General features: G+C 42.3%; 1 protein-coding gene across 1 annotated transcript; it reads left to right on the top strand.

Annotated features, from left to right (window-relative positions):
• Window positions 1-4257: 4257 nt before the first annotated feature.
• On the top strand, window positions 4258-7770 carry LOC135943848 (uncharacterized). Its single transcript, XM_065490515.1, has 5 exons — window positions 4258-4399; window positions 4460-4959; window positions 5011-5160; window positions 6219-6536; window positions 7750-7770. The coding sequence occupies exons 2-5, from the start codon at window positions 4876-4878 to the stop codon at window positions 7768-7770; spliced, it is 573 nt and encodes a 190-aa protein (XP_065346587.1). The 5' UTR covers window positions 4258-4399; window positions 4460-4875.
• Window positions 7771-18224: the final 10454 nt, after the last annotated feature.

Here is an 18224-nt window from a genome sequence, read left to right as displayed (position 1 = left end):
TCCTACCACTGTGCATTCTTCACTTAACCTTTTTTACATGCTGAAAACCAATATCGGTTTAGCTAATCGCCGGAGAAACGTGAAAAACCACTTTTTGAATTATAAGATATTTTCCGACGTTTCTACGGCGAATGGCTGGACTGATTTTGGTTTTCAGCACGTCAAAAGAAAATAAATTAAGTGAAGAATGCATAGTAGAAGAGTTGAGTCTGAAATCACAGCGGAAGTTCCTTAAAATAAAATTTATTACGAAAGTATACGGTGGTGACATCTGGTCGCGGCTTCGAACACTAAGGGCTTAATGCAACTGGTGAATAGCAAAATTTATAATATGAAGATTCGGGGTTTCGGTAGTGCGGTTTCGGGTGCGGGTTAAAATTTAGAAATCCGTGAGTGGGTGCGGGTGAAAAAATCCACCCGTGCAGAGATGGCTCTGGGAGCCTAGATAATCGCGGCAAATCTACGTTGCTTTCTGTTATATTATATAACATGATAATTTTCCCAGCAAACTGCCTATTTTTGGAAATTTAGACGGTTTTAGACGATTTTCAGTGGGTGTCAATTGTCTTCATTTTTCATGATTCGTGAAGATTTCATATATTTTTGGACAGAAATAGAGAGCACAGTAAAAAATAGTCGATCGTCTAAGTTTCCCAACCCTACAAATAACTAATTAAAAAGGAACAAATCGGGGAAAGACATTGTCAAACCAGCGGCGAGACCAAAATAACCAAATTACAAGTACCTACCTGGATTATTTGCTGATAAGAGAGTTTCTCCAACATCTATGGCCTCTTGCTGGTCGAAAAATCAGCCGCAATTAACCAAAACTATTAACTAAAAACACGGTTGACGATTGACGCCGGTGACGCAACGAGAATTTTCTGCTGCTGGAGAATAGAGGATACTTTATGGAAGCTTCTGGAATTAGGGAGAGGGTCCTGTTGGCGTAGCAGGACAGCAGACAGCTTGCCTTCTCCCTCCCCATCCCTGCGCTGCCTCTGCTGGCTTGCCCGCCGTTGCTTATATGCTGACTAGAGTCCTTTTATTAGAGAGTTGCGCCGAAGAGATATACGAACGCCCCTACGCCTCGCGCATCTCGGCCGTCCTATCTTGCCCCATGTTAAAATGAAATTGCGCCGGTGGCTCTGTGGCAGGGTTATTGAATGCCGCCCACCGCGAAATTGGTGTCAAACGAAAGAGCACGAGTTAAACTACGTTTAAGGTCGGAACCAAGCTTGCAAATCAAATGGTGTTCGAGAAATCCGCTTCGCAAAAACGCTACTTTGGCTGCGAGAGCTGCCCGCCAGCGCCACGACGGTGCCGCCGGCGAACGGAAGACACGACACGTTCCAACTACCACCAGACACCGGCGCGACGATTTCACGCGATCTCATTGGTCGGCTGCTACAGTTTTTACTACCTTATACTGCTTAAGTGGTAGGCAGCCGACCAATGAGATCGCATGAAATCGTCGCGCCGGTGTCTGGTGGTAGTGGGAACGTGTCGTGTCTTCCGTTCGCCGGCGGCACCGTCGTGGCGCTAGCGGGCAGCTCTCGCAGCCAAAATAGCGTTTCTGCGAAGCGGATTTCTCGAACACCAATTGGTTTGCAAGCCTGGTTCCGACCTTAAACGTAGTTTAACTCGTGCTCTTTCGTTTGACACCAATTTCGCGGTGGGCGGCATTCAATAACCCTGCCACAGAGCCACCGGCGCAAACTCATTTTAATATGAGGCAAGATAGGACGGCCGAGATGCGCGGGGCGTAGGCGCGTTCGTATATCCCTTCTGCACAACTCTCTAATACAAGGACTCTTATGCTGACCACTCTCCCGCCTCCCCCTTGCAATCCATCAATTCACTTTATTTTTTCCCCTTTAAGCGCTTCAATACATAAAACTATTGAAAATAAAACATTATTATGCATGGAATGATTGTTTATGGGAACCAAATTTTTTTCTCAATGTGAAAATTATAGCGCCTGAATTTTAACTAATTTTGGCCCCATGAATTCTTTGATAGTAGCAAAATGTACAGAAAACTAATTTTATTCTAAGATAAGTTATAGCAATGTAACATTTTCCGTGTTTTTTTCGAAACTTTGACTTCGGAAAAAAGCAATTTTGAAAATTTTGCTTCCACTTTTGGAACATTCTTTGAATAATTTCTAAATTTATTATTGGGAATTTTCTTGGAATATGCATAGCACAATTAACCAAAATTTAAAACTTGAAGCCACTTTGAATTTTTCCATTTTTTTCCGTTGTCATTAAATCTAATAAAAAATGGCAGAAATTTTCCCAACTTAATTTATAATTCGGAGCGCATGACGCCCGCTTTTTCCAACCAAGGACGATATCCGCGGCGCAATGCTCATTTTCGGGCTGAAATCAGGGCGGCGCTGCGCGGTGCCGCGTCGACATTTTTGGTTTTCGCGTTTCTTCCATTACAAAATTGATGAAGGGGCTTACTAAATATCGCGAAATTTGCACTCACGGTCCGTTCCATTATATTACTCTTAGATTTCAAAATAAAAAAAATCATAAAATAAAAAATTATTGAAATGTCTCTGAAGCTATAGCCTTGACTTGATTCGTCCCAAAGTGGACTTGGTGAAAATGTCTTAAACTGGAATTGACGGGACACCCGAATCGCCCTTGGTAAAATTAGAAACCACTTTTAAATTGAATTATATCCACATTTACAATAGTTTAAATTATATCTGCTTCTCGCAAGGACCTTTTTGCCACCCTCCATTCAAAAACAAAAATTTAATTTCGACCATTATTTTTTTTTAAATGTCCGAAACTGGACTCGACTTTACCCGTCTTGGAGAGGACACAGTCGAAATGTCCTTGAATTGACTCGACTCGTCCTTTGTCAGGTTTGAATAAAGAGAAATTCACCTTTTCGATGGTTGTGATAAAAACTACTTCTCCCAAGTACCATTTTGCCGCGCTCGAATAACCTTAACTGATCTTGACTCGACTAATCCATTATTGGACAGGACAAAGAGGATGAGTGTTAGCACTGGGTTTATTTGGACTGTCCAAAACCATCAGTCCACGCTGGACCGTCCCGTCTATAAGACTTAACAAAACATAAATTGCATGGCTTTAATTGACACCAAATTAAATAAAAACCATCAAACGGTTTCTGATTGATTATTGAATGTATGCCTTTTGCCTAGAAGCTTCCAAACACTTTACCGAGCAGAAAGAACAATTTAAATTAATAATTTTTTCTCATAAAATTAATAAAAAATATTGCCAAGTTTTTAAATGATATTCCCGAATCAAAGGAATGAGTGGCAGAGAGAAGCTAACTTTAGCTTTGCATTTTGTTCTCTAAAAAAAAAATTTCATTGACACAAAACGACATCAAATATTTCAACTCAACGACATTCTTTGCACAGCTGTTGCGAAGATTTCAAGCTGGACGAGACGCAGGAAAGTAGGAAAGTGCTGAGCGAGCACCCGATTAAAAATAACATGTTGACAAAAAACTTTTTATTTCCGGAGCGATTTCGACTTACCTTGAGAGCACCTGTCGCCGTGAAACCAGCCTGTTGAGTCAGGGCTGCCAATGTTGCTGGCAAATCAAAACACTCAGCCGGTGTCAGGCGATGCTCGAAAGCAGGCGGCAGGGCGGTCATGGCTCTGTGAAAAAACAAAAAAAGAATAAAATTGAAGCGAGTATATAACCCTACAAATTCAACACATTTAAAATAATATAGCTTATGAATTTAAAAACCGGTATCAGAATCGGAATTCGCAAACAGAGTGGGCGTGGGCGGCAACGTCCGACGTGGGAAGTTTGGCAACGCTGTGTGACTAACACGCATGTCGCATGAGAGCGACGGGCAGCAGAAATACATACGATTTTTCGGCAAGCGGAGGCGACGGCTTGCGAATCGGCCTGAGCGATCCGCCCCCGCCCGGAGGCCGCCGATGCTGCCCGTGCAAGCCAAGGCGCCGGCCAAACCTGCCGCAGGTGCCGTGCCATTTTCCTCGCGAATTCGCACAGAATTTTGCATTGTTATGGGTACGAATGTATTTGTGTCCCAGCAGCCGACAAACCCACGTCTAAAAAGACGAGTCTGAGCGGCTCCGAGACGGACGTGTCCACCTCGACCGAGAACCTGAGCCAGGAGGAGCGCTATTTCATAAAGCACACCGCCCGCCAGGAGCCTCAGGGACAGGAAAAGCAGGAGAGGTCTGCGTTTTACGTAACCGTGCGTGTTTCGACAATTTTACGCGATTTTGCAGCCTGCCGACGGCCTGGCGCCTCACCCTGGCCGCCAGCTGAGCCTGGACAATGCGTCCAGCTACAACACCCTCATCGTCCACGCGAATGGTGAGGAGGGACTCGAACCTTGGGCCTCGCTCTCGCCCAACAGGTGCTCAAGCTCGTTTCCTTCGCCTTTCTAATTAATTTCTCCCTAAATTTGTGTGTGCAGATTGTCCAGTCTGCGCGACAGCTACATTTCCGCGGCGTCGAGCCACTCGAAGGCGAGTCTGCCGTCGTCTTTGGCGTCGTCGTCACCGACTCTGTGCGGCGGCGGCGGCGGGCTGGGCGGTCTGCAGGGCGAAACGCGCGAGTTCAACGAGATTCCGGCCGACTACCTGAGCAAGTCGCGCGTCCTCAAGCACCTGGCCAAGGAGATGAAGCAGGACGCGAAAGGAGGCGGCTGCCGGTGCTCGACGTGTCGCCCGAGAGACACGCGCGCCTCCTGGCGCACAGGTACTCGACGCCGGCGCCGCTGCAGGGTCGGCTGGCGCTCAGCAGGTCGCAGTCCGACCTGACGCAGCAGCAGGACCAGGAGCAGAGGCCAAGCCGCGACGCCGCCTCGAACTCGGGCTGCCCGAGTCGGAAATGGTGCAGCTGCTGGTCAACGAGACCGCCTACCTCAAGGCAGAGCTCGAGATGTGCCTCAGGAAGGTCGCCAAGAGCCAAAAGGTCCGTCCCGAATTAGTCTGCGGCCTCTGGCATTGATAATTTTGTCTGCAGTTGGAGGAAGAAGTGGCGAACATTCACAGATCTCATCAGGAGCTGATGCAGTCGTCGGAGCGGCGCGAAAAACTCGAACGCGCGGCAAGACAGCGGCTGCAAGAGAACAATCGCCTCCTCAGGCAGCAGTATGAGCTCCTTCTTGCCCAGGTACTTGTTCAATCTTGACATCTCTCAACTGTATATATTTTTTAATTAAAAAATTGATTTGATTTATTATTTCTTTTGAAAAATTCAACTTTAAATGGAACAAATAGCGTTAAACAGTGCAATCTGAGCGTAGGAATGGATTGAATAGTCCTGAAAATGACTAATAAGTCGGCTTGATTAATTAATTTAGAGGAAAAAGCGCGTTGAACCTCATTGCGCATGCGTGTGTTGGTCTCATCTCCGCCGCCATATTGTCATTAGAGTTCGCGGGCGCTGTTGACGACGTGCCCATTTGCGATGAGGATATTTTGAGCGGAAAATTTGCTGGAAATCGAAACAGAAGATAGAATTTCGCAGACGTGGCGGGAAAAATATTGTTTTGATGACGTAACACGGCACAACTCTCGCGCCATCATTGATGCGCATGCGTGACTCGTTGGTCTGATCGCCGCCATATTGTTATTAGAGTTGGCGGGAAAAAGACAATGCTAGCGCCACTCGGGTGACGTAATACAGTGCAACAAATTCTTGAGCTGGAGTAACGTGCAGCACCATTAATGCACATGTCCGCTGCAATGTTGCCAATTTTAAAAAATTCCTGCCACCTTCTGGTAATTAGAGCAATTGTAGCCGCGTTAAATCTAATTTTTATGTGGCAGTGGTCTTCTAGTTGATTTTCCCGCCCGCGAGAGTCAAAATTTCGCGACCAATCAGCGCGGTGCGGTTTCACGCTAAAATCTGAAACGAAAAAGAGAGCCTAGGCAAGGTAGGTTTCGTGACCTGTGGAGGTCCAGGGACGCAAGGTAGGCGATATTATTTTACTAGCGGGAAAGGGCGGTGATCCGACTTGAATTTTGGAGTGTTAAGCGATTTATCAACTCTTGGCCGCGCGGAAGTAGTGGTTTGACCAGCGCGGACACGAATTGAATTGATTTAATTTACCTTCGAAAATCAAAAGAATATTTGTAGCCGCGCCTTACCCTTTATTACCAGCAAAAACTGCTCCCTCTAAGTATGTATATTAATTAACAGCGGAGGAATTGCAAATGAATGTTCAGGTGGAGCGCGGTCCTGAGGCGTCCGCGGCGGCCGAGCTGGCGAAGCGCGAGTCTGCGTTGGCAGACCAAAGAGCTGCTGGCGGGCCGCGAACGCCACGAATTGCGGTCCAAATTAAAGAAAAAATCATCGCGGGAGCTCACCTTCTCCACAGTGCGGTTCTAAATTCTGAAAATAAATCGCGGAAACGGAAAAATGTTGCTGTGGCGCTGCGCGGCGCCGCACCGTTGCGGCTCTCTGCCAGAGCCAAATTCACTCCAAGGCGGCGATACCGACAAAACCACGTAAAAACAGTTCTCAGGTGGTGCGACCTGAGGAAGGTTGGTGACAGGCGCGCAGTGTATCGTCAAATGTGCCAGAAATCGCAGAAAAAAGCATTAAGAACGTGCCGCAGATAGGATTTCCGGCCGAATTACCCTGAAAAAGGTCGTTTTGGTTGGTATTCCAGGTAAAAGTCGCTATTTTATATGGTTTCTTGTGACATTGAATTAAAAATCGGACAAATGTGAAAAAATTAGTTGTTTTCGGTCGTTTATGGCGCAAATAACCAACGCTGCAATTTGCAAAATTGGTGAGCCCTGATGATTGCGGAAAAATGCAAATTGTTGCGAATGCGCGAACCCAGATCGCGCGACGCACAACGAGCCGTGCCATTTTGAGGAACAAATTCAAACGAGTTTTGATCGGCCGGTCCGTTGCTCGGTCTGGCGGCCAACTTGGGCCGCGCGGTCAATCGGGGAATTGCCCTTCTCGCGAGCGGCTATCTTCACGATCGTGTTTTCATCGTCGATAAAAGACGACGGTTGTAGTTTTGGGGCTGTCACCCCCATGGGACCCAGTTCGCAACATCTGAGAAATTGGACGCAAATCCTCGCTCTTCTTGACCTGACAATGAGAACTGCGTTGCCTAAATATTGTAGACGCGTCTACGAAATAAAATAATAGACGCACCTTCTGGAGATAACATCGACGCGTGTCCATTTGAACGACGCCACGAGAACACGTTCAATTAATTTAAAACTTTTTAATTAGTTTGTTTTTTAAATTTATTTATTTTTAAAAATATCAAGTCAAAACTCGAAAATATCTTGCCGCCGCTCTATTTTAAAAAAAATGAACATAATAAAATTATATTTAGAGAGTTTTCAAGAGCTAAAAGAACAACAGGGACACGTGCGGGGTACTAATAAATTGAGAATATTGTGAGATAACTTACCAAGAGTCGAACTACGCGGTTTTTATCAAATCTGTCGACGTTGTCGATCACACTTGATGGCCAGGCTCAAAAGGATGTTGTTCGTCACCTGAGAAAATAAAAATGTAAAAAATTATATTTAAACATAGATCACGTGTTTTAAACATTTTATCTTATTTTCTTCATGTTTATATTATTTATTATATTGTAAAATACGATTTTTTAAAAAAGTTTCCCACGATTAATTAAATCCGAGGACATTTCGAGTGAAAAACAAATTGATTTGAAATATTGGCGCTTATTGAGAAATGTAACTTAAACCTCGTTATTCTGAACAGAGTGCCGTGGTTTACAATTAGGTCACGGCCTAGGTTGAAGTTTTGAGACTGAAAATCTGTTCAGAATAACGAGGTTTACGTCAGGATTCGCAGATTGCGTGTTGTCGTCTTTGATAAGACGACGGTTCATGTTTTGGGGGCTGTCATCCCCTGGGGCAACTGGGGGCGGCTCAAGTTGGCGCAATCTCAGACATTATTTGACTTTAAATGCTCGCCATTCTTGACCCAGAAGCTGCGTGTCTGCTAAATAGTAGATGCGTCAACAAAAAAGTAAGCGCGCGTCTACAAAAGATAGCCTCCGCCTCCGCCTGCGCCTGCTACCTCCGCAACTTGCAGGGCGATTCAGAGTCAGTGTTGTTCTTGTGGTTGGTCGGCACGCGCGATTTCGAACAAAAGTTGGCGGCCAGCTGATGCTTTGCATCCGAGACTCGACATTAGTCATCGGCGTGTTCATTTAAACGTAAATTGTGGCGTGGGCGCAGGCAGGCTCTCAATCGATTTCTTCAAAATCTGCACTCGCGATTTTAATTCAAATTCTTTAAATCAGTTATGGCGGGACTCAAAAAACGGCCACACTTGCGGCGTAAAAATACTCGATTTTTAATTAATTTAGAAAATTTAGCTCAAAAACAGCGTTTGTCCACAACATACATGGCCGCTTGGGGCCTCGCCAGGCCTGGAAAAGTGCAACTGGAAATGATAATGACGGTATTTTCGGTTTATTATTCAAAGTCGCCGAAGGATTTGGCCGATCTGCGTGCTGCTTGTTGACGCTCCTGAGAGAGAAGAGCAAGCATCGCAATTGAAATGACACCGCGCGCGTGCGACTCATTTCAAACCACCTCCTTACGCAACCCAGCCAAGTAAAAAGCACCATTTTTTTAACTTGAAGCCACGCGTGTTTGTGCGTGTGCACCAGCCGTCCAATTATTTTTGCCAATTTTCCATTGCTGACACTTTGAAGCGTCACCATTCACACTCACACATGGAAGAAAAAATTGGTCTCCCCACCTATTTCGACGCTGAGAAATAAACAAAAATTAATAATAGAGTTTCAGAGGGTATTTATGGAGATTAAAAGTAAATCATGGTATTGCGGCTACTCTAAACTAAAGATTTCTTCTAGACGTTTTCAGAATTTTCAAATATCGGAAATTGTTTCTTGACAGATTTTTCATTACTGATAAGACACATCAAAGGCTTGTTGGCTTATGAGGGACTTAATTTCCTCCTTAAATAGTCGTTGCTCGCTGTATCAAAGCGTACAAACTTTGGAAGCCAAATTTGTATTGCACTGCCTTTGCTATCACGATACGCTCTTCTCTTGTCAAAATGTGAGCGTATGTTGAGCGCGCGACACGACAGAGAGCTTCCTGCGCGTTTGGAGCTCGACTCCAATTCGGCGACGCTTTGCCCAATTTCATCTCCAACTATATTCATTAATATCAGAGTCTTCAAGTATTGATTTTGAAATGTCAAAATTTTATCTTTTTATAATTTTCGTGTAAATTTTTCTCCGGATATAGAGGAATTTTTTTAAATAACAATTTCGAAAACTTTGATAAAATAACTAAAACCACGTGTGACCAGCTAGATGGGAACATAATCGTTGCTAAATTAGTTTAAAGGATTTGAGTCTCCAATATTTTACCTCGATTCCATGCCGAAGTGCCAAATTAATTTTTCTACCACCGAGACGAAGAATACTCTCATTCAAGGTTTCTATGCAACTGGTTTGATTTATATGCAGAGCGTGTGACTATAAAAAATAAAAAATGGGATAATCGAGAAACAATGGGTATCCGATAATAACTTAAATTTGTCCACATCAGTCAACTTTCTTCCAAACAAAAACCAATGTCTCTCACCAAAGATATCTGTTACAAAAAATGTAAAAAATAATTGTGCGCCGTTGGTGTCTAATAATAAATATGTATTTGCCTAATTTGTCAAGAAACATAGCTTAAAAAAGGAAATTTGACAATTTCCTTAGCTGACTCGTCATTGACTCATCGTACTTTGAATGCGAAAACGTGATTCTAATTGCAAGTGGTGCGTAAATGTTTATTCCTTCGATGCCCTTGTTAATTATTCCTCGAAGAAAATAATGATTTGTGCTTCCTTCTCGTTTTGTTACAAAAGCCGCCAATTATAGAAACGGTGATTTGCAACCGTGTAGCACACAATTATACAGTTCGAAATAAACATTCTGTTATTTTGAAGAGTGATATAATCATGGCATGAAATGTGAACGAATATCGCCAAAAGAGGTTTCGGAAATGCAGGTACATCCCTGCGCTGTTTGCTTTGCCAGCTTTAAAGAGATTCCTCGGATCTTTTTCGGTTTGTGGCGGCAACACGCCTCTCCATTCGATACACTCACTCGGCAAACATACACCAAGAGAATTGCGTAACTCCTTTTTTTTGCTCGGCGGAAGAGGAAAGTGTGCGTTATTCCCCCGGGACGCATATCGGTACTCTCTCTCCTTCTCTCTCTCGCACTTTTCTCCGTTTCTTTTTCGGCGCTCGCGCGTAACGAATTCTCTCTCGGCACGGCAGTGGCAGAGATTCCTGTCAAATTCCTCGCTTAGATAATCCGAAGTGTTTGCACCGAGTGCTTCAAATTGCTTGCCTTTCCTCGGCAAACTTTGCCAAATAATTGTTAAATAAAAAGGTCGAATCCAGGATCGAAGGTGAAGGGTATCATTAGCCCAAAAAATAAGTTGAATTTCAAGTAGACAAAGAGTTTAAAAAATAAATTTCTTAGCCTGCACGGCAAATTGCCCGCCATGAGAGGCTAGCAAGTTAATATGCACTCTCAAAAAGCAATTAATTTCCTGACTGTTTTCGCCTTGCAGGGAAGAAAACTCAAAATCATTGGTTGGTTCAAAGTTAAATTAAAATTTTTTCAGCAAATAGTGAGCTTTCCTTGGGATTTATCAGAGAAAATTTCGTGCTTTGGGCTCTAATTTTTTCCATGGGGCGAAAATATTCCAAATTTAATTTAAATTAATGTTTTAGTTTTGAAACGGAACAATGTGAATTGTTCTTTCTTTGATATAAATTTTTGTCTGCACTGAAACTGGCTTGTGAAATGTACCATTAATTTGGCACGAAGCCGCTGCTTTAATTTGCACGAAACAGTGAAGGAAACGAGAGAGCTGCTCTCATCCCCGCTGAAATTACGACAATATTTCTCGTTGCTCCGGTTTTGTTCACTGTGAAGTCAGTCTCAAATCAGAAAAACGGAACGAGGCGAGCAACGCGAGGACAAACGCCGTAATTTATTATCTGCAGCTTGATGTGACAGAGCTGCAGGCTCGGAAAACACGGGAAAAATATATTGTGGGTCTGTGGTGACCTCGGAAGATGCGACCCGTGTTGAAAGGCCTCACGCACACGGTTGAGAAGCCGAATTCAACGGATTCTCCAAATTTCGTCACCCTCCGAGAGAAAAATTCAAGGAACGCAGCCAGCAAATCACACGCAACGAAATTCCGATCATTTTGTGAAGGAACAGTAATGTGAGAAATAATTTTTGAGTCGAAACCGTGCTGCTGCTGATTTTGCAGAATATGAGTTTGACTTGCGCCAGGGAGTGGCGGCAACTGCCACAATTAAACTAACAAAGATTTTATAGATCTAAAGAATTAAACGTACGTTTCAGTTAATTTGCCATTAATTGAGACAAACAATTGACTGCCAGAAGCTATGGAAAGTGCTTGATTGAGTAAATTTTTTGTTCAATTTAGCAACGACTGACTCGCCAGCAATCAAAATTAATCTAGGTAAGCAACCTTCAAAATCCAGTATTCACGTTGGGTTGCTGCTGCAGTTTCTTTGAAAATTTACACGGCAAAATGGCGCCGATTTCATTCGTCCCACAATACACCACATTTTCCCTTTTTCTAATATTTATTTTAATTAAAAATGGCAGTTTGCAATACTATTGATGCCCCTAATTACAATCAAACTCTAGTAAAGAAACAAAAATATCAAAAAGACCGACTGGCAACCATACAAAAGTTATCTCTTTATTCTTAGGCATGTTTCATTTTAAACGACATCTTCCGTTGCCGAATTGCCGCATCACTAAATCATCTTACGTGATTTTACGCCTTTTAATCACTCACAAAGAATTCCCGTCGGCAGCACAAAGTTATTTATGCGTGGCTTTTTCGTAATAACATTTCCGGGTGCGCTACAAAAACGCTCTTAATCAAGTTTCTCTTCTGGTCAGCGCATTCATAAATTCGTCCGAGAAAACGACATTTGCTTTGTCGAGCAAATGGCCTCTTTTTCTCTTTTTCTCCTTTTCAGCTCTCTGCTCGCTCTCGCAAAGTTAACGTGTATGTCGTCGAGCAATTTGTTTAAACTCTTGCGCACTGCAGCTTTTGCTACTCTCTGCTAGAGCCCCTCGCTGCAACAAATTTCGTCCAGCTTTCGAAGACCAACATCAAAGGCGGACCTTCCCCTTGATTTCTGCTAATTATTTTGCCCAATTACAATTTGGAACAAATAATTAATTGATCCAGTTAAATTTTCCTCGCATTAAATAAAATTATTAATTAATATCATTGTGAATATCAATATATAGTGACTTGGTTACGCCCCGCAAATCTGTCTTGCCGCTGCTTGCTGTTTCCCTTCCCTCCCCTCCCCTTCCCTTCCCTTCCCTTCCCTCCTGCTGCACTGCTGCGTGTGTTAAAAAGCAGGCAACGCACCCACGCTACTTACTTGCCTTTTCCCGGCTTTTTACCAATTTTGAATGACGCTATTTAATTGCTTATCACGCTCTCTTTGTCCTCTTTTTTACTGATCCAAGTATTTAATTTTGTTTTTGCTTTCAAAAACCCAAATTAGAAAATTAAACAACTTGGAATCTAAGAAGAGTTTCTGTCCAAAAAATATTTTGATGCTCTAATAAACCAAATTAAAAGCATAGATTTTTTATGCGGAAATTAATTTTAATATTAATGAATAAAGTAAGAAAAATTATATTAAAAAGAGAAGTTAATTTAAGTAAAATCGTGTTCAAAATAATAACTTTATTTTACGTCAAATATTGTTGAAAAAAGTAAAACTATTATCTATCTGGGCGAGCCACTTTTTGTCTCCCTTGTGACGTCTGCACCGCCGGTGAGGCGCAGTGCGTTGTCAATCCTTTGTTATTGGTCGGTTTGGGTGTCGCAACTTGCAAAAACGAAATGTGTGCGACTTTCCTTTCTCGTTTGGCAGCCGCGCACAGGGAGAAAAACGACCGACGATTCGCGCGCGCTCTTTGCTTTTTATTTTCGTGATTTGCGGCGAAATTTGATCTGAAGCCTCTTTCCAATGGTGTATTTAAAGAAAAATTGGGGCGCAAACTTTTTTAATAATAGCGGCCGAAAAGTAAAAAAATTGATAAATCATAATAAATAAACAAGTACTGGATATTTAGAGTTTTGCTTGGAAAGGAGAAACATGCAAGGCGCAGAAATGCAGCAAAATTAAGCCGACTTTTTTGGCATTCCCGAGCGCGCACATTTATCAAAATGCGAATTTCGGTGGCCTGCGGAGCGCTCTCCTTTTCATCGAATTACCTAACAATAATAACCATTTCTCTTCTTGCGCATTAAAAGCCTTTTTTTAAATTTATTGTTGATGCCGCATTTCCAAATAAAATATCGTTTCGCCTTCACTATTTTAATTCCAAGCATATGAGCCCAAAAGAAAAACTGCCGCCTGCAGACTGCCAAATTTAATCAATACGAGTTTGAAAACTGGCCCGCCTGCCTTGATTGGCAACCGCGCGTGTCGGACACATTGAACAAATAAAAACGATACCTACTTGGCAATACGGGACGGGTCCCTTAAATAACTGATAGGTTGGAAAAGTAGCTGCTGTCCGTCCGACAAAACAAACTGTCCAAAGATCGCAAAAACCACACTGAATAGCGAAGCACTTGTGTCGATGGCAACAGGCATAAGACGAATGAAATTAAATTTCAGAAGAAGACAAGTGTAGAATTTTTGCTCGCAAGGCGAAGGAGAGGGGCAGTGGCGACTTTTATTAAGCAACGCTGGAATAGGCGCAAAAACAATTCAGAGAATCCAAGCCACCGCCACTTCTTCTTCTGCCAGCAAAATTTCTGGAATCCAAAATTTCTGGACTCTGCAAGCACTGATTGTCAGGTGCGAGAAATTCTGTCAATTTCGCCTTTGCTTCTTTTATCATCGAGGCGGGCAAGCGCGCCCGCCGGCGACGTGAATTGCCAACTTAAAATCAGCCTTAGCGGAAAATAAACAATGCGCGGTTTCGGTAGGCAGCCCGCCCGCCGGCCGACATGGACGAGTCCGCCGTCGGCCTAATTCCCTCAATACATAATTAATTATATTCGTCTTCATTTTGTAATCTAAATCACAGCAACGCAGCCGAAATTTGAAATTTTAGTTCAGTGATGCGATATCTATGCTTTTAAATCGTGATTTTTAAATGAACAGCGCTGCTTTTCACTCAGAGAGGATCGATGGGTACATTTCTGGCGATTTTATTATCATTTATTCTTGGAGCTTAAAATATAAGTAATTTCAAGAGGCGAGTGCCAGCAATTTATTTTGTTAATATTAAGTTTTGGTCAAAATATTTTGAGACAAATCCCTGATCTCGTCGGGATCCGTCCGACAGCGTTTGAATCCTTTTGTGGAAACTCTATTGGCCAGTGGCGGATTCTTGCGTAAATGTATAATAAATTCGTTATTTATGGTGAGACCGAGAATCTGATAATTTGAGCAGTTTCTTGGGGTTTTTTCGTTGATCTGCTGGTTGAAGAGACACCTTTTTGCGTCAATTTGCTAAATTGCAAGTACGCGTCAGCGGGAAAAATGGAACGAAACTGAATTTCTCGTGTTGCGCTTTTGAAACGAGTTTCTATTGCTTTCCAAATTTTAGTACTTGCTAGCTGGCGAATCGAACTTGGGACACAAAGGGTTTATAACACTGGTTATAATTCATAATAATAATTTTGGCGTTTCAAGTGCACGTGAACGCGCTTTCCCTTTTGTGCTAGAGACAAGATTGCGGCAGAAAATGAGTAACTTTTCTTCACAGATTGGAATAACAACGCTGTTCTAAATATTTCCAAATCAATTTTTGTGCTCTTCAAATATAAAAGCTATGCAAAAAATAAAAAATATCGATATCTTCAGTTCCGAATTTGAGTTTAAATAAAAAATTCAATTTTTATAACGTAGACCTACGCAAAAGTTGGAATTGTGGTTTTTTTTCAACTGTTTTTTGTCTGTCAATTGGGGAAATTTTAACGCGCACCATTTTTTCATCAAAATACATCAACCGCTGGGGACAACAACTTGCTGTTTCGACAGATTCAGGCTTTGAAATAGTTTTCGTCACAATTTAATAAATTTTGATATTCTTGACCGAAATTTCATTCGATTATACCAAGAAAAAAACATTTTGCTGAAATTGAAGAAACCTTTCAACTTTTTTTAGTAAGCAATTTGTTGAGACTGTCAACATTGCACTAAAAATTTGATTATTTCTGGAAATTTGATTATTTTTGCGAAATTACGAGTTTCTGTGTGTCACTCTACTAATATTAGTCAAACTCAACGAGAGAAATGCAAAGATAATAAGACGAGAGTGGTGATATTTTTAGCTCTCAAGAAATAACATGTCAAAAATGAAAAAAATAAACCACGGGCATATTTTAAAAATATTCGGCAGGTTGGAAAGAGTCTAATAACGGCGTGAATTTGTTGAATTTCTGATGGCGAATTAAAATCCGAGATTTTGAGTCGAGATTATTGGCCAGAACTTCAAATTTTGAAGTTAAAATACTCATCTCAAAATTGCCAGCACATTTTCAAAATTTATTTGGATTCCAAAAGTTACGGACAGAAGTGACCTTTTCATAACTTGACCTTTGACACGTCCAAGTTGACGATTTAAAACAAAACTAAATATTTGAAATGGCAGTCTAATATACGATGAGATGAGGCATTCAAAGATCTCAAATTTTCCAACATATTCCGTAAAATTAATTTCATTTAATTTATTTTCAATTTACTTACTTTCTTGTGAGTTTTAGCTCTGGTATAATTTGTCGAAATATTTGAATTGCAAGTAGTAAAGACCGTTTCCTGGTGTACAATTTGGAGTTTGCCTTTCTCCCGTGGGTTTGAGTATCAAAATAAAGAGGCTTTTGCGCTGGAAATAGGGGCGAGCTCAGCTGAAAGCATGAATTTATTAACTGGCCCGCACCGACTGTCTTCTATTTTGCCGCAAATTGAAAAGAAAACGTGTGTGTTCAGCCAATCGTTTAGATAAAAATGGACATGGCGGACGTGGATTTTACAAAATGTGGACAGCAAAAGGTGTGAAGTCGAGAAATGGCCGCAGAAGACGCTCAACGGAGCTCGGCCGAGCTCAAATAGACACTGCCCAGCCAGCAAAATTTGTTCAAGTAATATTTTGACATTAAAAGAACATTTTGCAGTCAGTGCGAGTGCGAGCGAGTGTCAAATTGAGCGCAGCGATGACACAGCGGCTACGATTTACGCGGTTGAGCGTTCCTGCTTCATCAAAATCGTTTTGTGTGACCGGCAAGCAGCAGTAATACATTTGTTTTGTTAACTTATTTCCAACTTTTGGAACTCGTTTCCCAATTTTCGACATTTCTGGAGCCGCAAAAGAGAGTGGAATTTCTATTTGGGTGCGATATTTGATGCCTTTCGCTGACGGCAAAGCTTCATCTCAGGCAGCCCTGCGGTGACGAATTTATTTTAATTATTGCTCGCTCAAAGAAAGGAAACACGCCCACCTTTTACAATAAATTAGTTTGGCCGCTGCGGCCTGGCAAAGTGGAACTGGAAATGATCATGGGACATTCCAAACCCTTTCCAATTCCTTTAGGCCGATGAAAACAATATTTCGTGAAATTTTGAATTAGTTTCACCGTTCCTGGGCCGAGGAAATTAAGTAAAACTCCGGAAAAGGGCCAAAATTGAGGATAAAAAATTCTAGGGTTTGCTCCTGAGGGGAGTTCGGCCTCAAAACCCTTTCCAATTTATTTAAACCGACGAAAACAATATTTCCTGCGAGTTGCAGGCGTGCAATGTTCGTTTGGTTGTTTCGCCCATATCAAGATTTTTTCAGCTTGGTCGCCGGCGTCGCCGCATCCTCCGCTTAGGACACGAATTTTAGCATTGTGTTCCGCCTCAAAATAGAGTTTTGGCTTGGCGGCATAATCTCTCTCGTCATCATATCGCAGGCTTTTCATTGGTTCAATAATTTTAGGAACATATTATATTTTAAAACAAGTCATGACTTCGCATGTTTGATTGCTTCCGTATTTCTAGGGAGAGCCAAATTCAGTATATGTGGTATTATTTTCGTAACCGTGTATTATATAGCTTTGCCTAATGTTCTTCCAACCTGGCGGAGGGCTGTTTTTGCACGTTCAAAGTGTTCATCGCGTTGTGCAAAGTTTTCGCAATTTTTATAGGTGGACGAGACTCGTCAGCCTTTTCCACTTGACTTTAACCAAAAGGATCACCCTTTACCGAAATGCCAGCCTGCGTCCGTAGCCTTTTACTTGATTTATTTTAAAATTATCAGACTTTTCTTTAAATCAGCAGTGACGTGTCACAACTTCAATTATTACGCGGCTCGCAAGAAACTCCAAATTCCCGGGAACCATCGTTTTTGCGAACATAACGCTCTTACAATTAGAGTTGTGCGAAAACCGGCTGCAATTTTGGCCACAGAGATGCGACTTGATGGCGGCGGTGTTTCGGGATGTTACACTTCATTTTTTTTTTAGCCCCAGCGGCCCCAATTTTATATTTCTATTATTATTAAATTTCCATTCAAATTGCTGCGCCGACAGGACCTTGGTCAGGGTATTACCTGACGAAATTACGATCGCATTAATATTTGTAACGACGTGAATTTTAAATATTATGGGACAAATTAAGCAAAAAAATCATCGCGGGAGCTCACTTTCTCCACAGTGCGGTTCTAAATTCTGAAAATAAATCGCGGAAACCGAAAAATGTTGCTGTGGCGCTGCGCGGCGCCGCACCGTTGCGGCTCTCTGCCACTCGAAGGCGCCAATAATTCGCGACGATACCGACAAAACCACGTAAAAACAGTTCTCAGGTGGTGCGACCTGAGGAAGATTGGTGACAGGCGCGCAGTGTTTCGTCAAATGTGCCAGAAATCGCAGAAAAAAAGCATTAAGAACGCGCCGCAGATAGGATTACCCTGAAAAAGGTCGTTTTGGTTGGTATTCCAGGTAAAAGCCGCTATTTTATTTGGTTTCTTGTGACATTGAATTAAAAATCGGACAAATGTGAAAAAAATTAGTTGTTTTCGGTCGTTTATTGCGCCAATAACCAACGCTGCAATTTGCAAAATTGGTGAGCCCTGATGGTTGCGGAAAATGCAAATTGTTGCGAATGCGCGAACCCAG

Source organism: Cloeon dipterum, chromosome 4 (genome assembly GCF_949628265.1).
Source record: "Cloeon dipterum chromosome 4, ieCloDipt1.1, whole genome shotgun sequence".
NCBI classification, from domain to species: domain Eukaryota; kingdom Metazoa; phylum Arthropoda; class Insecta; order Ephemeroptera; family Baetidae; genus Cloeon; species Cloeon dipterum.
The sequence above is the reverse complement of the archived record's forward strand: the minus strand, read 5'-3'. Positions and strand labels throughout refer to the sequence as shown.